This window comes from Chiloscyllium plagiosum, unplaced genomic scaffold (genome assembly GCF_037043375.1).
Source record: "Chiloscyllium plagiosum isolate Xiang-an unplaced genomic scaffold, Cpla_swu_hap1 HiC_scaffold_3, whole genome shotgun sequence".
NCBI lineage: Eukaryota > Metazoa > Chordata > Chondrichthyes > Orectolobiformes > Hemiscylliidae > Chiloscyllium > Chiloscyllium plagiosum.
Genome location: NW_028270141.1, coordinates 154,985,249 through 155,009,954, shown reverse-complemented (window position 1 = coordinate 155,009,954; position 24,706 = coordinate 154,985,249). Strand labels below are relative to the sequence as shown.

The 24,706-nt window shown below is 41.5% G+C and overlaps 1 protein-coding gene across 1 annotated transcript in view; it reads left to right on the top strand.

The window, feature by feature from the left end:
• LOC122540182 (dynein axonemal heavy chain 8-like) overlaps positions 1-24,706 on the top strand; it is a 1,370,012-nt gene that overhangs the window by 530,023 nt on the left and 815,283 nt on the right. The window contains exons 28-29 of the mRNA XM_087976825.1: positions 2,281-2,407; positions 5,848-6,083. Of these exons, the coding sequence (XP_087832951.1) occupies positions 2,281-2,407; positions 5,848-6,083 (363 nt within the window). The remainder of the gene's footprint in view (positions 1-2,280; positions 2,408-5,847; positions 6,084-24,706) is intronic.

Below are 24,706 nucleotides of genomic sequence, written 5' to 3'. Positions count from 1 at the left end.
CTTGGTGTCCAGTTACTAGCGGTGTCCCGCAAGGGTCGGTGTTGGGTCCACTGCTGTTTGTCATTTTTATAAATGACCTGGATGAGCGCTTAGAAGGGTGGGTTAGTAAATTTGCGGACGACACTAAGGTCGGTGGAGTTGTGGATAGTGACGAAGGATGTAGTAGGTTGCAGAGAGAAATAGGTAGGATGCAGAGCTGGGCTGAGAGGTGGCAAATGGAATTTAATGTGGACAAGTGTGAGGTGACACACTTTGGACGGAGTAATCGGAATGCAAAGTACTGGGCTAATGGTAAGATTCTTGGGAGTGCAGATGAGCAGAGAGATCTCGGTGTTCATGTACACAGATCCTTGAAAGTTGCCACCCAGATTGACAAGGTTGTTAAGAAGTCATACAGTGTTTTGGCCTTTGTTAATAGAGGGACTGAGTTCCGGAACCAGGAGGTTATGCTGCAGCTGTACAAAGCTCTGCTACGGCCACATTTGGAGTATTGTGTACAGTTCTGGTCACCGCATTATAAAAAGGATGTGGAAGCTTTGGAAAGGGTGCAGAAGAGATTTACTAGGATGTTGCCTGGTATGGAAGGAATGGCTTACGAGGAAAGGCTGAGGGCCTTGAGGCTGTTCTCGTTCGAGAGAAGAAAGTTGAGAGGTGACTTAAAAAAGACATACAAGATAATCAGAGGGTTAGATAGGGTGGACAGGGAGAGCCTTTTTCCAAGTATGGGCCGGCAAACACGAGGGTACACAACTTTAAAGTGAGGGGAGATAGGTATAAGACAGATGTCAGAGGTAGTTTCTTTACTCAGAGAGTAGTAAGGGTATAGAATGCTTTGCCTGCAATGGTAGTAGATTCACCAAGTTTAAGTGCATTTAAGTCGTCATTGGACAGGCATATGGACGTACATGGAATAGTGGAGGTGGGATGGGTTTCAGATTAGTATGACAGGGTGGCGCAACATCGAGAGCCGAAGGGTCTGTACTGCGCTGTAATGTTCTATGTTTTATGTTTTATGTAACTGCGAATTGATTCACTGCTGTATCAGTTAGCAGTGTGGGTTTCTTTCTCTTTCTCCTTCACTGACCATTTGCTGCCTTCTGGGAGATTGTTGCATGGAAGGTGCTGGAAGAAGTTATTCATATGTCTGTGGTCATGCAGGGAATGTGTACTTAAATAAATCACCTGTTCTCTCAAGATTTGTTTTCATTATTCTTTTGTGCAATTTTGGGATCACTGGATGGCAACTTTTGTTCTGCATCCTCATTGCCTTGAAATTATTCGTTTGCTAAATGATTCCAGAGGACATTTCAGAATTAGCTACATTGCTGTGGGCCTGGAGTCACTTGTCAGTCAGGCCAGAATAGGATGGCAGATGGGTCACTACAACAACATTGATAGTTTTGTGACAGCATTACTCGGCATAGACATTCCAGGTGTATTCATTGAATTATAAACTTAAATCTCTCCATAGTCTTGGTCTGAGCCCTGGATTATGAGCTCAAGAATATTGTCACTGTACTAGCCTAGCGGGGAAAAATTAGCATAAAACTCAGTTGCCACGTCCCAAATCTGCTGTCATTTTTACTGAAAATCACATGTTGTAAGGGCATGGAAGGAAGCCATTCAGCTCACTGTGCCTGCACTGGCTCTTCAAAGGAAAATCATTATCTCGTGCCAATCTTCTGCTTTATCCCATAACCTTGCACACTACCTCTATTCAAATGATCATTTGACATCTCTTGAATGCCTTAATTGAACCTGCTTCTGCTGTATTTTCTCGTCAGTGCATTCTCCACCCAAATTACTTGCTGTGTGAATCATGGGAATATAAGGAACAGGTGTAGAGTAAAGGACTATATCTATCTTAACTCCAAGAATAGCTTCTAAACGGGTGCAAAAGGAACTGGATCATACAGATATCAGATCACATGGAATTGGAACCTGATTCTAAAAGGCTTCAGCAGCCTTTGCCCTTTCATCATGCGTAGTAAATAGCTGTGTTTAGTAAAGTATGTCAACATTAACTCAAAGAATGAAGACCTCATTAAGACCTGATATGATCTGTTACTTTAACAGGAACAGCAATTGACCATATAGCTACATCATCATTTCCTAATTAACTTTGCTTGACTATTCATTAAGATCATGGTTGATCCTTTATTTCATTACTAATTATAATAACAGTAACTTTCAGCAAATTATATGTATTTAAATCTAATATTTCCAAGCATTGTGTGTTTAAAGTAAATTTATAATTTCTTTTCAACTGTTGCTACTTAGAAATTTATGGACAGTAATCCCAGTCTTTATGAACTTCGAGCCAAAATAGAGTACTATGCTGGTTTTGAACGAGAAATTGAGGAACTCAGCTCCACCATTACAGTGGACTTTATTGAACTGAATACAGGTAAGTGTTAGTTAAGGTTTAGACATTAAATATGCTCAGTTGGAAAAAGAGAAAGCTAAATTATTGTCAAAATGGAGAGAGACTTCAGAAGGATCTGTTTGTCCTCATACATCAATTGCAGGAAACTAGTATGTAGTTAAAGCAGGTAATAAAGAAAGCAAATGGAATTTTGACATTTATTTCTCAAGGAATAGAGTACAAAAATAAAGAAGTGTTGCTGCAACTGTACCATACGTGGAGTATTGTGGACAGCTTTGGTCACCTTCCTTGAGGAGGCTACGTTTGTAGTCATAGTCATAGAGTCATATAGCATGGAAATAGACTCTTCGGTCCAAGCAGTCCATGACGAACATAATCCCAAGCTAAACTAGTCCCACCCGCCTGCCTCCTGGCCCATATCCCTCCAAACCTTTCCTGTTTATGTATCCATCCAAATGTTTTTTTAAATATTGTAATTTACCCGAGTTCACCACTTCCTCAGGAAGTTCATTCCACACATGAATTACCCCCTATACAAAATATTTGTCTCTTAGTCTCTTATGTCTCTTTTCAAATCTCTCTCCTCTTACCTTAGAAATGTGCTCCCTAGTCTTGAAATCCCCCATTTCAGGGAAAAGGCAACTTCCATCAACTCTATCTATACCTCTCATTATTTTATAAACTACTACCAGTCACCTCCTAGAAACTAGTGGAAAAAACTCCCATCCTATCCAGCCTTTCTTTAGAACTCAAACCTTCCATACCCAGCAACATCCTGGTAAATCTCTTCTGAACCCTGTCCAGCTTGATAATATCCTTCCTACAACTGTGTGACCAGAAATGGACATAAAAACAACCTTTTCATGGCTTTAATTTTTCTTTGAATAGAAGCATGGATTTTAGATGAATGTCAGTTCTTTCCAGTTTTTTTTTAGCTTTTGACTCAAAGTGATTTTTGTGTAAGACTTTTTGAGCCAGTGGTTTTAGATTCTGACTGTAGTCAAGATTCAATTAGTAGAATCGAAATGTAAAAAAAACACTCTTGAGACTTGCAAACAGATTTCCAACACAACATTAATCCATACCAGGATTTCTCAGAATTAATCCAAACATTGCAAATTCCAATTAAAACCATCATATATTTAAAGATGTCATTTGTAAACTTGTGTGAAATTTGTATCTTCATTAAAAGTCCCCACATGTTCACAGACTACCTGGAATAATTCTGGCCAGTAACTATGGGCTGAATTTTGCCAAATCTCATCCAAGTGTCAATTTGGGGAAATTCCGTGGAAGATTTTGCTATGTCATAGTGTCATACAGCACGGATTGTACATCAGTAAGTTGTCTCATGCAATTCTCCATTGCTCACTCATCATAGTAGTCCACATGATTTCACTGCTGTGCTTGAGCAATTGTGCACTCACCAGCAGTGGATGTACTCACTGCTTCCAGGCCCTTCTGGCATTTTTAAAGCCCACAATATCAGTTGCTGCCACTTCAGAGAGCATCTAGTATGATGCAAAGAAAAAGTCAAAAATGACACGACACCAAGTTTAATTGAAATCACGATCTTTCGGAGCAATGCTCCTTCGTCGAGTAAAATGAGAGAGGGCACGCTGATACAGTTACTTTACTCTATCACCTGTCTAATTGACTATCGTTGTAAATGCAGCTTTAAGAAGCAAGCCATACAGCCTACCTATTCTTAGTGTTGAAATAACTGCATAAAGGTTGCATTTGGTCACCAAGGCACCCTTTATTTACTTGCGCACAATACACTGGCTGTAGCAAGCCAACTTAGAGCCAGTCCTCTGAACTCAGGAGAATCTAATCTCCTGGTTCCCCCCGACACTACTGCCACACAGCAGTAGTGCTTATATTCCCCCAGCACCCATCTTGTGTATGTATCGGTCTGAGATGCAGTGCAAATACCAAGTGTAAATAATTTTATCACTACCCCATCACCAGGAAAATCACCAATGTGGCAAAGGAACTAGTGACATGCAAAGCCCAGAGTGGCAGATGCATACGTGAAGGGGAGGGGAGGGATTAAATTAAAACAAATCTCTTGTATATGTTTTTTATCCAACACTTCTGTTTATGTTTTTTATCTTAAATTTCTGCCCCGGGAATGACTCTGACTATCCATTCTATCTATCATTCTCATAATTTTGTCGACTTCTATCAGGTCGGCCCTCAGCCTTCGACTTTCAAGTGAAAACAAATCAGGTTTGTGCAATCCCTCCTCATAGTCTTGGGTTCTCTTCTGTCTTCCTATATGATTCAGTGTGTGTATGTGTTGGAAAAATCCATCATAAGGATTTGAACGTTTGAATAAACCATCCTTTTTCTTTTTAACCTAAAAGGGAGCGTTTTGCTGGTCATTTGAAATTGTGGAATAACGTGGCGATAAACCCTTCTGCTAATTAAACCAAACACACAGAAAAACTCACCTCGCCTCATAATCTGTTAAATTATGAGTGACAGAGATCTACCCAAATTCCACTATTTAACAAAAAGTATCAATTTATTCTTTAACTCTAAAAGCGAACAGTAAACAACAACTATTTACAATTCTAAGCCTCCTTTGTCTTAAAGGTTTGTTATCTACATCCCATTCTATAACAATATCCTGATCCAATGAAAGCCCTTATTAAATTTGCAGCATCTTAATTTTCAAAACCTGATAGCAGCTGTCATCTTTGGTTTTAGTCTCCCTCTGTTTATAGATCTCTCTGGGTCATCTTCAGTCTTCTGCTGCAAAGATGTTACATATGAAAAAGGGACCTTTTACAGAGAGTGTGGTGATGAGCAGTTATTCAATGGCAGTTGGTGCACTTTCTGGCCAACTGTCCCAAAATGCTTGCTTTTTTAATATCCCAAACATCGGATCATCTCTTTGATTCGATGTTGTCAAAACAGAAAATTCAAATTCAATTGGGTTTTAGTATCTTGGTGCATTATTTAAACTGATTGGTTAAATTCAACTGCTGTGAAAACAACTGAGGTATCTAGGTTACAACCAAATGTTGCATCTTTCAATTTTCTAGCACACTCTGCGACTGTTAGTCAGTTACATGACAGGTGCTTGCAAACTTTCACCTTTCAATCTCTCTTCTTAAAGGTACAGTAATTTCTTCAACTTCATAACATTTGAGATTCACCAGACAGATGTAATTTTGAAACGGAAGAAAGAAAGGAATAAAAGACTTTTAAAAATCACCTTGTTATGAACAAACAAGAACAATAAAATAATTCAATTTGGCTCACCTTCATGTCCAGAACGATGCCTAAATTCTAGGTCTGCAGTATCTATATGTAATTGTGGAGCCACAATATTTGATGCTCTTATACCAAATTAACAGCATGAGAATTAAACTTACTTTTAAAAAGCATTTTCTAATCAAGCTGCTCAAAATGTGAGATTTGAACTGATTGTCTATTTCCGTCACCTTTAGAACCCATAAAAATGGCTCTTTCAGTGGAAGCCAAGGCTTGGAAAATGGCACTTTGTCGGTTTTTGAATGAGCAGTACAAGGAAAGAATGGCAGCAATAACAGCATTTATTTCTGAAGAAATGAAGAATTTGGCTCGGCCTATTCAAGATCTGGATGATGTTAGATTTGCCATGGAGTCCTTGTCGCAAATACGAAATAATGAGATACAGATGGATATGACTTTGGGCCCCATTGAGGTATGTGATCTTTTATTTTAAAGTATGTCCCCTATACATGTGTTTATTTTCTTCCTTTTTCAGTTTTAAAAGTTTTTAAAATCCAAAGTTGACTTAATCTAAATGAAAACTCCATTTAAGAGCATTCTAAGTCTGTCTGACAAAACAGGCACTATGTTATCTGGACTGTTTCAAGCAGCGATCACCTAAATACTGAAATTGCAGTCATAGTTCATTAGCTATGACCACAAAATAATATAACTGCCTACCAGAAGCAAATAGTAGTTTCATAGAAGTTCCTAGAAATTTTCAGCAAATAAGATCTTTTGTGCAGACCAGAGGATGTGAAGAAATTATGTTTTCTTTGTACAAAGATTTATCCAAACTCAATTTGAAGTGGTTGGTTCAGTTTGGATGAGAAATGTAATGACAGATTTATTTGCCTTGTTATGGCTATGTTGCAAATTCACTAGCATGATACAGCAGATTAGGGTTAAATGTATTGAACAGGCAGCTTAAACTTTATTTCTGTTCTTTTGTAAGATAGATTTGATTGAGTTCTTTAAAATTCTAAAGGGATGTCATAATACATATGAGCAGTGGTTGAGGACCTTGTGTCTGTACTTGATGGAATTCAGAAGCATGAGCATGTATCTCATTGCAAGTTGCAGATTACTGACAGGTGTGGATAGAATGCACATGGAAGAGATGTCTCCAATAGTAGGAGAGTCACAGTTTCTGAGGGAAGGGACAACCTTTTAGAACTGAGGTGAGGAAGAATTTTTTCAGCCAGAGTCTGTGCATCTGTAGAATTCATTACATCAGAAGGCTGTGGAGGCCAGATCATTGTGTGTATTTAAGACAGAGATATATAGGTTCTTCATTAGGTTTGAGGGTTCTGGAGGAGAAGCCAGGACAATGGAGTTGAGAAATATATCAGTCATGATAGAATAGCAGAGTAGACTCTATAGGTCGAATAGCCTGATTCAGTTCCATCTTGTGCATGCATTTTCTGTGTGGCAATGTGACTTTAGGACTTTGTTTCTCCATTGTTCTGGCAAATGGTGTCACTTCCCTCCCTTGACCTGCTGTGAATAGTGTCTTGAATAGTCCTGGAGTCACACTTTCAGTTCCTTCTATCCTGAAAGCCACTCTTACTGATTTTCAGTGGAATAGTGAAGACAGATTGTTCCCATTTCTGAAGAGTGTGTGTAACTTCAAGCAATTTGGCTGAAGAACAAAAAGCAGTACAGAAACAACCCTCCAAGCCTGCGCCGACACATTTTGCCCTTCCATGTTAAAACTGTCTTCACTTACAGGATCTATATCCCTCTAATCCCTTTTTCTTCATGTATTTGTCCAAGTGCTTCTTGAATGCTGCTATTGTGTCTGCTTCCACCACCTCCTTTGTCTGTACCTTTCGGGCACTCACCACCCTTTGTGTGAAAAACATGCCTCAAACATCTCTTTTAAACTTGCCCCTTGCACCTTTAACCTAATAATTGGCCCCTCCACCCTGGGAAATAGCCTCATATATTACACTCTATTTGTGCCATTCACAATCTTAGAAACTTCTATCAGGTCGCCCCTCAACCTTCTCCATTCCAGTGAAAACAAACCCAATCTATCCAATCTTTCTTCATTGTTAAAATGCCCCATACAAAGCAATGTCCTGGTAAACCTTTTCTGTACCCTCTCCAAAGCATCTTTCTGGTACTGTGGTGACCAGAACTGTAGCCACTATTCAAGTGTCATCTAACTAAAGTTCTATAAAGCTGCAGCATAACCTGTCTAACCTTCTACTCAATGCTCCTTCCAATGAAGGCAAGCATGTCATAGTACCTTTTTACTACCTTATCTACCTGTGCTGCCATCTTCAGTCATCTGTGGACCTGTACACCCAGATCCCTCTGCATATCAATACTCCTAAGGTTTCTGCCATTTACTGTATAATTTCCACCTGTACTTAAACTTCCAAACTGCATCACCTCACATTCATCTGGATTAAACTCCATCTGCCATTTTTCTGCCCATGCCTCTAACTGATCTATATCCTACTGTATCCTCTGACAATCCTCCACAATATCTGCAACTCCGCCAATCTGCATCATCCACAAAGTTACTAATTAGACCAGTTATGTTTTCTTCCAATCATTTAATGTAGATCACCACAGCTGAGGTCTCAGCACTGATTCCTGTGGAACACCACTAGTCACAACCCTCCATTCTGACAAGCATACTTCTTCCACTACACTCTGTTTTCTATGGCTAAGCCAGTTCTGCACCCAACTTGCCGGCTCACCTGTATACCATGTGACTTCACCTTTTATACCAGTCTGCCATGAGGGACCTTGTCAAAGGCTTTACTGAAGTACATGTTGATATTATGAACCACTTTTCCCTCATCAATCGCCTTCATCGCCTCCTCAAAACACTTGATCAAGTTACTGAGGCACGACCTCCCACACACAAAACCATTCTGTTTATCGCTAATCAGTCTATCTGCTCCTAAATGCTTATAGACCTTGCCCTGAGACTCATTTCCAATCATTTCTGTACCATTGACATGAAGTTCACGGACCTGAAATTTAGCTCTGTTTCCCTTTTTTAACAATGGGACAACATCAGCTATTCTCCAGTTCTTTGGGACCTCACCTGTGGCTAAAGCAGATACCAAGGTATCTGTCAATGCTCCAGCAATTTGTTCTTCTGGCCTCCCTCAATATTTTGGGATAGATCCCATCACAACCCAGGGACTTACCTATCATAATACCTTTTAAGATGCACAATGCCTCTTTATTTTTAATAGCAACTTGGCTTAGAAATTTGACAATCCCTTCCCTGAGATCATCCTCCACCAATTCCTTCTCATTGGTGAATTCCGATATAAAGTATTCATTTCAGACCCACCTACCTTTTCTGGCTCTGCACCTACACTCCCTCCTTTGTCCTTGAGTTGCCCAACTCTTTCCCTAGCTACCTTCTTGCTTTTTATATGTATCTAAAAAACCTTGGGATTCTCCTTAATCCTGTTTGCTAATGGATTTTCATGACCCCTTTTAGGCCTGTTAATTCGTTGTTTAAGTTCTTTCTTACCTTCCTTATATATTTCAAGGGCTTTGTCAGTTCCCATCCTCCTAGCCCTTAAGTATTCTTTCTTATTTTTTGACATTCCTGGTCATCCAAGGTTCATGTAACTTGTCATATCTATCCTTCATTCTTGCAGGAACGTGCCACTCCTGAGCTCTTATCAACTGCCCTTTGAAATATTCCTATATGCCCAAAGTGGATTTTTGCTCAAACAGCCACCTTCAGTCATTACTGTCCGGTTCCTGCCTCATATATGTTACAATCGAGCCCTCCACAATCACCTGATGAAGGAGCGTCGCTCCGAAAGCTAGTGTGCTTCCAATTAAACCTGTTGGACTATAACCTGGTGTTGTGTGATTTTTAACTTCATATTGTTGTAGTTTGCCTTCCCCAAAGTTAACACTTTCAGCTGAGGGCTGCTGTCATCCTTATCCATGAGTAATTTAAAACTCACGGTATTATGGTCAGTATTCCTGAATTGCTCCCCCAGTGAAACTTCACTCTCATGGCCGGGTTCATTTCCCAAAAGTAGGCCCAGTTACTGCAGGTAGGAACAAGTTACTGCAGGTGCTGGAATCTGTACTGAAAACAATAAATGCTGAAGATCACAGTGGGTCAGACAGCATCTATGGTGAGAAAGTAAGCTAATGTTTCAAGTCTAGATGTCTAGAAGAGTCTTTGAAATGTTTGCTTGCTCTCTCTCCATGGATGCTGTCTGACTTGCTCTGATCTCCAGTATAAACCTTTGCTCAGGATGTTGACATCGGGAGTTTCAATGATGGTAACAACATCGAATGTCAAGGGATGATTGTCTGATTCGAAATGAACATTGCCTGGCATTTGTGTGGCATAAATGTTACTTGTCATTTTGGGCATAATACAGATTTTGTTGCATTTGAACATGAACTGCTTCATCTTTGCCAATAAAGTGTCATATGCCCTCAAAAGGTTTTCTTTCTCTTTGTCTTTCCACTAAATCTGGATGCATGCCCAGGGTCGACAGCTGGCATGGAGGGCTCTTTTGTGGAGTCTGTTGACCTTGAACATTTGGGTGAACTACCCCTGGGCTTTTGTGGCTGGATGGTGGAGAGATGATGTCACCGGATGCAAGCTCACCCTACTCAGACCCAGCTTTCATAGGGTTGAGGGTTGCAAGCATGATGGAGATTGAGGGCCTAGGTATCTCTGAAGTGGGGCTTGGGGATGATGTGTGGTTTCTTCTCTGTCTGTGTGCCACCCATTCTCCTTCAATACCTAAACTGAGCTTGAGCCTGCCTAGTCCTCTCTTGCCTTGCCATTCATGCTGAGTAGCAATGGCTAAATTGATGGCATGAAAGTCTATGTGCACCTCTAGCAGCACTGAGTGTCCTCCTAAACCTGGCTATCCATAGCAGCCACCAATCTATTCATGGTAACAACCAAATATACATAGCCAGTACCGGACTGAACTTTTTCACCTATAATCCAGTTTACCAAGTGTCTCTGACAAATATGTGTTGCTGCTCTTGTGTCTATTTAGTTACTAAGTTCGAGTAGGACTGAGCAGATGCCTTCTTTTTAGTGCCAATGACCTTGGATGTATTCTTCCTTAACCAGCTGCAGAGCAATGGCAGTGATGTTCACATCAGAATGTGTTCCACACTCTAATGTAGCTAAAGTACACTTTTAAGTGTCCATATTTGAACTGGTGGAGGGCGCAAGAAATAGTCTTGTTGGTACATACTCTGAGCATTCAATGGCTTCTTCCTCAGAGGTATATGAGCCGCTGATGTCTGAAAGGACTGTTTCTTTGTGGTGGGAGACCTTCTGATGCCTCAATAAGACAATAAAGGAAATGAGTTACAAAATAAGAGTGGAACATTGAGCATCTTAAGAATGCATTCACATTGGAGATAATGGGAAAGGAATGCAGCACAGCACAATCAATCTTTCTTGATTGCTGAGACATGGAGATCTTGGCATTCCCACATGAGCAGTTATGTTCATAGAATCATACGGTACAAAAGAGGCCCTTTCTCCCAACAAGCCTATATGCTGGGCAGCACAGTGGCTCAGTGGTTAGCATTGCTGCCTCACAGTGCCAGGGACCTGGGTTCAATTCCAGCCTTGGGTGACTCTGTGTGGAGTTTGCACATTCACCCTGTGTCTGTGTGGGTACTGTCTGGGTGTTCTATTTACCTCCCACAATCTAAAGGTGTGTGGGTCAGGTGACTTGGCTATGTTAAATTGCCCATAGTGTTAGGTGCATGAGTCAGGGCTAATAAAGGGTAGAGAAATGGGTCTGGGTGGATTACTCTTTGGAGGGTCAGTGTGGATTTGTTGGGCTGAAGTGCCTATTTCCATGCTGCAGGGAATCTAATCTAATCAAATTTAAAATATATTACTACCTGCACTAGTTCCACTTTCCCACACAGGGCCTGTGGCTTTGAATGTTATCATACTTCAAGTGCTCATCCAAGTACTTTTTAAACATTGTGAGGTTTCACACCCTAACTACCCACCCAGGCAGTGCATTCCAGACATGGACCACCCTCTAGGTAAAAATACTTGTCCTTAAATCCCATGAAAGTGTCCTGCCTTTGACTTTAAAATTATACTCTTTCAATTAAGGGGAATATCTGCTTTCTATTCACTCTGTCCATGTCCCTCATAATCTTGTACACCTCTATCAAGTCCCTCAATCTTCTCAGCTCCAAAGAAAACCACTGTCACTCAGGTAGCCTCTCTAACTGAAGTGTTGCATCGTGGGCAACATCCCATTGAATCTCCTTTTTTCCCCGTTTAATACAATCATATTGTCCCGATAGTGCAGTGACCAGAACTACATATTGTACTCCAGCAGTGACCTAAACAAAGTTCTGCATGGCTCCAGCTTGACCTCCCTACTCTTATAATCTATGCCATAACTGACAAAGACTATTGTTTTTTATGCCTTCTGAACTATTCTATTAATATGACCTGTTATTTTCAGGGATCTATGGACAAGCACCCCAAGATCCCTCTGTTCCTCTGAGCTTCCTAGTGCATAGCCCCACATTTTTCAAGGTTATATTCCATCTGATACTGAAGTGCCCAATGACCAATCCATTTTTGACCTGCTGTAACCTAACACCTTCCTCTTCACTAATAACCATCCAGCCAATCTTTGTATCATCTGCAAACTTACTTATCATCACTCCCACATTCTCATCTTCATCATATATGAATGTCACAAACAATAAGAGACCCAGAACTGATTCCTATGATATGCTACTTCTCACCAGGCTCCAGTCATACAAACAGCCTTGCACTACCTCTCTCCGTCTCCTATCGCGAAGCCAATTTTGGATCAATTTTGCCAAGGCTCTTGCCATGAGACTTTAATTTCTTTATCAGTTTCCCATGTGGGACCTTGACAAAGGCTGTGCTGAAGCCCACATAAAATACATCAATTGCCTTACCCACATCAAACACGTGGTCACCTCTTCGAAAGATTTCACCAAATTTGTTAGGCTTAACCTCCTTCTGACAAAGACATGCTGACTATCCCATATTAAACCTTGCCTCTCAAAATGGAGATTAAATTTCTTCACTATTTTCTCAAATAGTTTCCCTACCTCTGACATTAAACTCACTGATCTACAGATCCCTGGTCTATCCCTACCAACCTTCTTGTAAAGTGGAACCACATTAGCTATCCTCCAATCTTCTGGCACCTCCACTGTGGCCAGAGAAAGTTTAAACATTTAAGGGGGACCCCTTGTAATTTCTTCCCTTGTCTCCCACAGCAGCTTTCTTGTGAGCTCAAGCATGATCCTGGCAAGGAAAGATTGTGGCCCTTTTAGCCTATTGTGGTATTTTTCTACTTGCAGGAACCCAAAGGAAAGAATTGAGTGAGATGAAAATAAGAGACACAGATATTAATGCATGAAATATGCTGAGGTATTCTGAGTGAATGAGTAGAAAGCACACAGGACAGTGGTTTGGGATATCAGTTGGGTGAAAGCCGCTGAGGGAAGTAGCTGCCTGCAATATGTGAGTGGCAAGCCATGAACCTTGATGGGAGATGGATGCAGCAGCAGAGTTAGAGACAATGTGAGGTAGCAGAGAGAGAAGGTGTTGATACTTACACTTGCAACTTGTGGCATTGCTGGGCCTTTGAGCTGTAATCGCTGCACTAACTCAGGTGCCTGCTTTCAACCAGGCAGGCAGTGTCTGGAGCTGTAGTCTCCTCTTGTGGTCCCAGAGAAAGATGACAGTCTTTCTCACCACAGCTCCAGCTAGCAGGGTCTCCAGGTCAGCAAAGGGTTGTGCCAACATACCTCTATCAGTTATGTCATTTCCAATTGCACATCAACATACTAAGGACAGCCCCTGGCTGGCAGCATTTGCAGTAATGGGCTTTAAACATGGTGTCCTTGGCTGGATTGTTGGGAGGTCCTGGCACCAGTGAGCACTTCTGTCTCTGCTGGGTATGGTATTGCACAACAGGGGTATTATTGAGTTGAAATACATAATGAACGATGTGAACAATGGACAACTGTGTGAGAAAAAATGACAGGGTTCACAAGTGAAATGTTTCATGGATTTCCTCCAAAGAAGAATCATCCCGTTGAGAAATGAATCCATACTATCTGCCTATGAGTGAATGGGGTTTTCACTTGCAATTACAAACTTTTCATCTCATTATCTATATGAGCAAGAAGTTGCATGAGTTTACTTAGCAAATTCTGTAGCAAGTAAGCCAGAGGATCTTGCCACTGATCAGGCTATCTGAGTTCACAAGCCTGGCACCATAGTTACAGCCAGCTTTGGGTGCTGCAAATCAGCAATTGTCACTCAGCATGTGCTGGTTGCTCCTTGCAATCCAAAGAAAGCTAAACTGGCCCCAAGTTTTACAGAGACTGCCTACAAGCACTGGGATTGAATCATCAAAGGATAGTCAGCCGCATTCCAACTGATGGCATCAGGAGATTAGAGCCTTCCATTCTGTAAAGAGATGCAGCACATGACAACATTGTGTCTACAATGAAAGGGAAAATCAGCAGCACTGCAACAGGGCCCATGATCTGCTGTACATTGTCAAGGTGAGTGGCTCCATTTCTAATCAACCAGACACTCATAGTGCCATTGAAATAACTCCCCAGAGGCTGGTATCCCATCATTAAGTCACCCTGTACTTACATATGAAAAGTCGTTGACTTTAGTACCGCTTCATTCAGAGTCAGCTACCCTTCGGCTCATGATGCCTGTGCTGGCCATGATGCCGTTCTAAACTAATTCCATTTACCTGCACATGGTCCATATCCTTCTATTCCCTGCCTGTTCATGTGTCTGTCAAAATCCCTCTTAAATGGTGCTAAAATATCTGCTTCTATATTATCTCCCCTGACAATGTGTTCCAGGCACCTATAACACTGTGCAAAAGATTTGCCTTACATATTTCATTCAAACTTTCTCCATCTCGCTTTAAATCTATGCCCTTGACTATTTGATATTTCCATCCTGGGAAAAGAATCTGACTATCTACCCTACCCATGCCTTTCATAATTTTATATACTTCTATCAAGTCCCTCCTCAGCCTCTGATGCTCGAGTGAAAACAATCCAAATTTACACAACCTCTTATTATAGTTAATACACTCCAATCAAGGCAACATCCTAGTAAACCGCTTTTGCTCCCTCACTAAAACTTCCACATCCTTCCTGTAAAGTGGCGACCAGGACTGCACAAAACTCCAAATGTGACCTAACAAATGTTTTATGCAGATGCAACATCTGAAACTTAGGATTTGCTCCCCCTTTGCAACTGGATCCTTGACTTTCTGACTGACAGATCACAAGCAGTAAGGACAGGCAACAACATGGCTCGGTGGGTCAGTGGTCAGCACTGCTACCTCACTGTGCCAGGGACCCAAGTTCAATTACTGCCTCTGGTGATTGTCTGTGTGGAGTTTGTACATTCTTCCTGTGTTTGTGTGGGTTTTCTGCGGGTGCTCCAGTTTCCTCCCACAATCGAAAGATGTGCTGATCAGGTGAATTGGCCATGCTAAATTGTCCATAGTGTTAAGTCAGGGGTAAATATCGGGTAGGGGAATGGGTCTGGGTGGGTTACTCCTTGGAGGACCGGTGTGTATTTGTTGGGTGGAAGGGCCTGTTTACATATTGTAGGGAATCTAATCTAAAACACCTTCTCCATGATAATCCTCAACACTGGTACTCAGTGCATACTCAGAGCTTTAACTATACTCCTTGTACACTCATGACAGTGTGGCCAAATTCAGCTCAAACTCCATTTACAAGGTTGCCGATGACACCACTGCAGAGGGTTGGATTTCAAACAACAATGAGACAGAATATAGGAAAGAGATAGGCAGCTTAGTGGCTTGGTGTAAAGACAACAAACTCTCCCACAACATCTGCAAAATGGAAGAGTTGGTCATTGACTTCAGGAAGTGGTGTGGAGGGTACGGCCCTGCCTGTATCAGTGGTGCTGAGGTGGAGATCGTTGAGAGCTTCAAGAACAAAGAACAAAGAAAATTTACAGCCCAGGAATAGGTCCTTTGGCCCTCCAAGCCTGAGCTGATCCAAATCTATTGATTAAACCCTGTCGCCCAATTCCTAAGCATTTGTATCCCTTTGCTCCCCATCTACTCATGCATCTGTCCAGACGCATCTTAAATTAATCTACCATGCCTGCCTCTACCATCTCTGCTGGCAACGCGTTCCAGACACCTACCACCCTCTGTGTAAAGTACTTGCAACGTGTATCCCCCTTAAACATTTCATCTCTCATTATTGAATCCTTCACCCTGGGAAAAAGCTTATTTCTATCTACCCTGACTATACCCTTCATGATTTTGTAAACCTCAATCAGGTCCCCCCTCAATCTCCTTTTTCCTAATGAAAACAATCCTAACCTACTCAACCTCTCTTCATAGCTAGCACCTTCCATACTAGGCAACATCCTTGTAAACCTTTTCTGCACCCTCTCCAAAGTGTCAACATCCTTTTGGTAATGTGGTGACCAGAACTGTACACAGTATTCTAAATGCAGCCGAACGAACGTCATGTGAAATTTTAACATGACTTGCCAGCTCTTATACTCAATAACCTATCCGATGAAGACAAGCATACCATATGCCTTCTTGACCACTCTATCCATCTGTGCAGCAACCTACAGGGTGCAATGGACTTGCACTTCCAGATCTCTCTGCTCATCAACTTTTCCCAAGACTCTTCCGCTCACTGTATAATTCGCTTGAGAATTAGGCTTGCCAAAATACATCACTCATATTTGCCTAAATTAAACTCCACCTGCTACTTCTCCACCCAACTCTCCAGTCTATCTATATTCAAGTTCTGAGGAATAACTATTGCCAGTAATCTGTCTGGTCAATCCATGTTGATTCCCACAATCAAGAAAGCACACTGATGCCTCTCCTTTCACAGAAGGCTGAGAAATTTTTGCATCTCCACAATGACTCTTACCAATTTTTTATAGATGCATCATAGAAAGCATCCTATCCAGATGCATCATAAGTTGGTATGGCAACTGCTCTGCCCAAGACTGTAAGAAATTACAGAAAGTTGTGAACGTAGCCCAGTCCATCACACAAACCAGCCGTCCTTCCAATTACTCTGTCTATACATCAACATAATCAAAGACCCCTCCATGCTGGTTATACTTTCCTCCACACTCTTTCACCAGGCAGGAGAAACAAAAATTTGAAAATACATACCAACAGATTCAAGAACAGCTTCTTCCCCTCTGTTATCAGACTTCTCATATATGAAAGTTAGTCTTTCTCTGCACATTTGATTTGATTTGATTTGATTTATTATTGTCACATGTACCTAGGTACAGTGGAAAGTTTGCTTTGCATGCGGCACAAGCAGATCATAACAAACGAAAGATCATAGGGTTATTAAACAGAACAAGGAATACAAACTTTCAGTTGCAAAGAAGATGCACAAAAAGCAAGATCAACATTAGATTTGAAATTTAAGAGGTCCATTCAGAAGTCTAATAATAGTGGGGAAGAATCTGTTCTTGAACCTGTTGGTACATGTGTTTAAGCTTTTATATTTTCTGTCTGATAGAAGAGATTGTAGGAGAGCATTACCAGGGTGGGAGGGGACTTTGATAATGTTGTTAGCCTTTCTGTGCACCAAGATGTATAACAGAGTCCATGGATGGAAGGTTGGCTTCCGTGCTGGTCTGGACTGTGCACACAATTTTACGTTGTTTCTTACGATCCTGGGAAGAGCAGTTGCCGTACTAGGCTGTTAGGTATTTTTTCTGTGGTACATCTGTAAATGTTGGTGAGTGGTTGAGGGTTTTGGGTCTGTACTTGATGGAGTTTAGAAGGTAAGTGGGGAACCTGATTGAAGCTTATTGAGAAGCTTGGATAGAGTAAGTTTCCATTAGTAACAGAGATAGGACCTGAGGGCAGCTTCTAAGTGAAGAGACGATGCTTTCAAACTAGGATGTGGAAGAATATCTTCAGACGGAAAGTGGTGAGTCTATGAAGCTCATTGCTGCAAAGGGCAGTGGAAGCCAAGTCATTAAGTGTATTTAAGACATAGATAGGTAGAACCAAGGGTTACAGGGAGAAGCAGGAGAATGGAGATGAGAAACATGCCAGCCATGATCAAATGGCATAACAGACCTAATGGGCTGAAGGGCTTAATTCTGCTCTGATATCTTATGGTCATATAGTCCTAAAGTATCTGAGGAGTGCTAAATATTATGCAATCATCAGTAAGTGTCTCCATTTCTAACCTTGCAAGACCATAAGAAATAGAAGCAAGAGTAGACTGATCATCCCCTCAAGTCTGCTCCACTATTCAGTACAGTCGGCATTTTGGATCCAACATTCCTCACATCCACTTTTCTGCCTTTTCCCTGTAACTCTTGATTCCCCTACTGATCAAGAATCTGTCTTAGCCTTAAATATAGACATGGATTCTGCTTCCACAGCTCTCTGCAACAAAAGTTCCAAAGACTCACAATGATCTGAAAGAAGAAATTCCTCTTCATCTCAGTTTTAAATTGGCGTCTCTTTATTTTGAAACTGTGTCCTCTGACCCTCAACTCTCCCATGAGGGGAGATGTCCTCTCAACATATATCCAGTCAAAACCCTTAAGAATCCTTTATGTTTCAATGAGATTACTCTCATTCTTCTAAACTCCAATGAGTAGAGTCCTAACCTGTTTAGCCTTTGCTGATAAGACAATCCCTTCATACTGGGGACCATCCTCGTGAACCTTCTCTGAACTGTCTCCAATGAAATAACATCTTCCCTTAAATAAGGCATCCAAAACTGCTCATAGTATTCCAGATGTGGTCTCACCAGCACCTTGCAATTACAGCAAGACTTTCATACTCTTATACTCCAACACCCTTGAAATAACAACCAACATTCCATTCGCCTTCCTGATTGCCTGCTGGACCTGTGTACTGGCTTTCTGTGTTTCGTCCAAAATTACCCGCAAGTCCCTTTGTGATGCAGTTTTCTGCAGCTTTTCCTGTTTAAGTCATACTCTGATCTTTTGTTCTCTCTCAAAATGAACAACTTTACATTTTCCCACTTATACTCCATTTGTTAACTTTTGCCTACTTATGCATTTTTTAAGCTTCCTTGATTGAGAAGTTAACTGTGATGGAGAAGTTAACAGAGTTTTTTAAGTAGTAAGATGCAAATGCATGTTAATATGGAGCTATCCACCTGATGTCAAGAATTTGATTGCTGCCTGAGATGGAGGGCTAAATGGGAAAGGTTTTTGTAATAGTGAAATCCTGCCACCAAGTTATCATGCTCACTGTTATTGTTGCCATCTCAGTGAAGTGAAAATCATGCTCATAATTTTTACAACTTGTAATGAACTAGTTTCAATATTGTTTGTATTACTTTCACAACTTGCCGTTCTACCTCCTTTGTGTGAACTGCAAATTTGGCTAACTACAGTACCACAGTGTCCCAGCACTGATCCTTGTGGAATCCCAATGGTTACAAGTCACCAAACTGCAAAATAACCACTTAACTCCACTTTCTGTTTCCTGCCCATTAGATAGTTCTCTTATCACTGCCAATATACTGTGTTCAACACAATGGGCTCTTATCTTATGACTTAACTTTTTGTGAGGTACCTTGTCATAAGCCTTCTGGAAGTCCAGATACAACACATCCACTGGTTCTCCTCTCTATACTCTGGTTGAGATTTCCTCAAAAATTAGTCAGTCACGATTTCCTTTTCATTAAGCCATGCTGAATCAGCTTGATTAGACCATGATTTTATTGCTGTGACTTCCTAAATAAAAGATGCCAACATTTTCGAACAATAGATGTTACACTAAATCAACCTATAGTCACTTGCTTTTGGCCTCCCTCCATTCTTGTAGCTATTTATTAATGGCCATAAGATCTACCCCACAAACATCTACTTGTGCAGTTAATTCATTTATTTTGTTCTGAACACGAACTAGATTTCAGGAAAAAGCCATTAATTTTACCTTTTCGCCATTTCCCCCATGACCCTGTATGTTATAGAGTCATAGTGATGTTCAGCATGGAAACAGACCCTTCGGTCCAACCCGTCCATGCTGACCAGATATCCCAACCCAATCTAGTCCCACCTGCCAGCACCTGGCCCATATCCCTCCAAACCCTTCCTATTCATATACCCATCCAAATGCCTCTTAAATGTTGCAATTGTACCAGCCTCCACCACTTCCTCTGGCAGCTCATTCCATACTCGTACCACTCTCTGTGTGAAAAAGTTGCCCCTTAGGTCTCTTTTATATCTTTCCCCTCTCACCCTAAACCTATGCCCTCTAGTTCTGGACTTCCCGACACCAGGGAAAAGACTTTGCCTATTTACTCTATCCATGACCCTCATAATTTTGTAAACCTCTATAAGGTCACCCCTCAGCTTCCGACGCTCCAGGGAAAACAGCCCCAGCCTGTTCAGCCTCTCCCTATAGCTCAAATCCTCCAACCCTGGCAAAATCCTTGTAAATCTTTTCTGAACCCTTTCAAGTTTCACAACATCTTTCCGATAGGAAGGAGACCAGAATTGCGCGCAATAGTCCAACAGTGGCCTAATCAATGTCCTGCACAGCCGCAACATGACCTCCCGACTCCTATACTCAATACTCTGACCAATAAAAGAAAACATACCAAATGCCTTTTTCACTATCCTATCTACCTATGACTCCACTTTCAAGGAGCTATGAACCTGCACTCCAAGGTCTCTTTGTTCAGCAACACTCCCTAAGACTTTACCATTAAGTGTATAAGTCCTGTTAAGATTTGCTTTCCCAAAATGTAGCACCTCGCATTTATCTGAATTAAACTCCATCTGCCACTTCTCAGCCCATTGGCCCATCTGGTCAAGATCCTGTTGTAATCTGAGGTAACCCTCTTCACTGTCTACTACACCTCCAATTTTGGCGTCATCTGCAAACTTACTAACTGTACCTCTTATGCTCGCATCCAAATCATTTATGTAAATGACAAAAAGTCGAGGACTCAGCACCAATCCTTGTGGCACTCCACTGGTCACAGGCCTCCAGTCTGAAAACCAACTCTCCACTGCCACCCTCTGTCTTCTACCTTTGAGCCAGTTCTGTATCCAAAAGGCTAGTTCTCCCTGTATTCCATGAGATCTAACCTTGCTAATCAGTCTCCCATGGGGAACCACGTTGAACGCCTTACTGAAGTCCATATAGATCACATCTACCACTCTGCCGTCATCAATCCTCTTTGTTACTTCTTCAAAAAACTCAATCAAGTTTGTGAGACATGTTGTTGTGAATATGTTGTTGTTTATTCTCTGTCCCTTCCTTTCCCATGTATGACACGTCTGGCAAAATTGAACTACATTCTTGTGTAGTATAGGCCAGTAAAAATGTCTTTGTATTTTAGCCTGTGTTTTCCTCACCCCTAACTGACCTCCAAGTGGTAGCTCGTGTGCCATGCGCCATACCTCCTTTCTATACCCTACTGGCAAAACAATTTGATGAATCTCTGCCCATTTCTCATTTGCTTGAATGTCTGATGGTCTCCATTTCCTTATTAAGACGTCATTTGTTAAGTATAACACACAGGAATGCATTCACTTTCTTTCTCAGTAAATGCCTTTTGATGTAACTGTTTTAACTCTTCATCTTCCTGCTGTAATTCAGTCAGCTTAGTAAAGCTAAAGGTACTGGCATGTTTACCTATGTGCTCCTCCTCTGTACCACTTATTTGATTGAAGAAAGTTTCGGATGATACTATGTCGATTCCTTATCTGTGCCTTTTGATTATTTCTCCTGTTTCAGCTTGTGCCTCTGTAATCTTGTGGTCGCACAATCAGGGAAAATTTCTGGAAAACCATTCCCCATGTCTTCGGTTGCCTGTGTCCCCACTGGCTTTTCAACTGGAGAAGGCAGCAAGCCTACCAGTGAATCAGCTATATCATTCGCAAGGACAAATTGTGTTCCTGCAGCTGAAAGTTTATCCAATGCTCCTACTACAAATTCTCCACTCTTCTCTGGACCCTCCAGCCTCACTTTACATAATTGAGCATTTTTTGTCCAATCACAAATTCCTGTTACCAGCACCTTTACTGGCAATAGTTCATCCGGAGTGCATATCTCCTCATTCTTCAGCATTACAGACTGAGAGGATTTTGTGTCCCTTAATGTTGTAATCTCCTTACCTACTATTCCTGGCTTGTGTGAATAAACTTCACGCTTGCATGTATATTTTTTAAGCAGATCCGGAACTTCCTCCTTAGTCAGCCTCTGATCATCTTGTACGCTCTGAGGCAGTTATCTAACTTCCCTTGTGCATTTTGTTACTAGTCCAACAAAACTGCCTGACTTGTCTGGTTTTCCTACATCTGGCTTTCTCCTAGTCCACCAACACTGTGATTTTGTATGGCCCACTTTGTTAGAATGAAAACACTGGAGCCTGTTAACTTCTTTGTCCCCCTCAAGGGTTTCTTTTTTACCCTGTGGTAAGTTCTACTTATGATCTTCACTGAGGTCTACCTTTCCCTTTCCACGTGAGGATTTCTCTTTGCCCCCATTTCTGACCCTCATGGACTGAAACTGATTCTGGAAGCCAAACCGTCATCAGCCATTTCAGCTGCTGGTCTTGCTGTTTTAACTCTCTGCTCTTCCACATGAGTTTGCACTACTTCAGGCAGTGAATTATGAATTTCTCCAAAATAATTACCTCTCTAAAGGCATCATAGGTTTGCTCAATTTTTAAAGCTCTTTTTTTCTATCAAAATTTCTCCATTTGATCCTTTCAAACTCAGTGTAGGTTTGACTTGGGTTTTTCCTTTGATCCCTGAAACATTGTCTAGAGGTTTCTTGTACAAGCTCATATGCACCCAAAATGGCTTTCTTTACCTCTCCATACTCCCTAGATACCTCCTCTGATAGTGATGTGAATACCTCACTAGCCCTACCTAAAATTTCCGTTTGGATCAACATAACCCACATTGCCACTGGCCACTGCATTTGTTTTGCCACCTTTTCAAATGAGATGAAAAAGTCTTCCACATTCTTCTCATCAAATTTAGGCAATGCTTGAACATAGGTAAACAGTTTCTCACCAGGCTTCTGACAACTAGGGGCTTGCTCATCCCCATTCTCTTCCTCACTAAGCCTGCCCTCATCTTCTTGTCTCCAGCCTATTAAGCTGACTTTCCTTTTTAAATGTCAGATTTTGAAGTTCAAAAGCTCTCTCTTTTTCTCTCTCTTCTGCTTTTAATCATAACTCAAACTGTTTCATTTCTGCTGCCCTTTCCTTATCTCTTGCCTCTAACTCAAGCTGCTTCATTTGGAATTGAATTCTTGCCATGTCAATGGATTCTCATGGTTTCTCCAGCACGTTTAAATGCTGAGCTACTGCTGTAGTTATCTCTCCTTTCCTCACAAAATCAGGCAGTTGAAATTCCAGTTTCTCTGCTAATTCTTGCAGCTTGATCTTATGTACTTTTTGCAAAACTTCCAAAGTCACCGCATCCACATCCAGAAAACTTTTGGCGACTGAAAGAGCCATTACTATCCTAAGCTTTATTTATCCAACCAAACCAACGTCCAAAATAGCAGATGGATATGGGCCAAGTGCAGGGAAATGGGGTTAGTGTGGATGGACATTTAGAAAAAGTGGGCGGCACAGTGGCACAGTAGTTAGCACTGCTGCCTCACAGCACCAGAGACCTGGGTTCAATTCCCACCTCAGGCAACTGTCTGTGTGGAGTTTGCACATTCTCCCTGTGTCTGCGTGGGTTTCCTCTGGGTGCTACGGTTTCCTCCCACAGTCCAAAGATGTGCAGGTTAGGTGAATTGGCCATGCTAAATTGTCCGTAGTGTAGGTGAAGGGGTAAATGCAGGGGAATGGGTCTGGGTGGGTTGTTCTTCAGAGGGTTGGTGTGGACTCGTTGGGTCGAAGGGCCTGTTTCCACACTGTAAAAAATCTAATCTAAAATAAAGACTCTAGCACCTACTACTCGCTGTTTAAAATCCCGCAAAGAACCCCCAATCTGTTATGGACTAATTCAGACCATTCAAGCAGGCAGCCCAGACCGTAAACTTTGCAATTTGTTTCGGTAAGTGTACATGGAAATTACCTTGAGTAAGTTAGAGAGGTTGATTACCAGGTTTAAAACAGGCAAACAATTTATTCATGAAATTACACAATGAAACATGAAGAACAGAATTAAGAACCCCTACAGACTTCAGTCTATCCAAACTCCCCGTGTCTGCGTGGGTTTCCTCCGGGTGCTCCGGTTTCCTCCCACCATCCAAAGATGTGCAGGGTCAGGTGAATTGGCCATACTAAATTGCCTGTTGTGTTAGGTAAGGGGTAAATGTAGGGGTATGGGTGGGTTTCGCTTCGGCGGGTCGGTGTGGACTTGTTGGGCCGAAGGGCCTGTTTCCACACTGTAATCTAATCTAATCTAATCTAATCTAAACTAAAGTGTGCTTTTCCGAATATACACAACAATCCCAATAAGCAAACCTGTTTAAAACACAGTACAAAAAAGGGTCAGGTGCTTACAGGTTCAAGTTAGAAGGGCAGAAGAGAGAGTTTCCATGCAACTAGATGTTGAACTCCCAACCAGTTCTCGACTGAACTAAACTGCTCAGCTAGACAGCTGACCACTCTCCTTTCATTCTACAGGTCACTTCTAAAACATGCCCACTTTGGCCTGAAATCTCATATGTTTACATATAAACAAAAGGCCTCTCAAAGTCCTGTACCAAACCAGTCTGATCGGAGCCCGGCCTGAATTATTACCCCTCTGAAAAAAATCATGGACAGAGTATCCTTGAGCCAAGGAACAGCTTTTAGAAAACAAAGGACTAGCTTTGTGACATTTTACATAATTGTGTGCTTCTTGTCCCACAGTGAATTCCTTTTACTAGCATCTTTTCTGGCAATAGTCCTTCAGAGGTACATATCTCTTCATCTTTCAACATCACAGATTGAGAGGATCCTGTATCTCTTAATATTGTAACGTCTTTATCTGTGGCACTTGGCCTATGTTAATAAAATTTGCAAGTATAT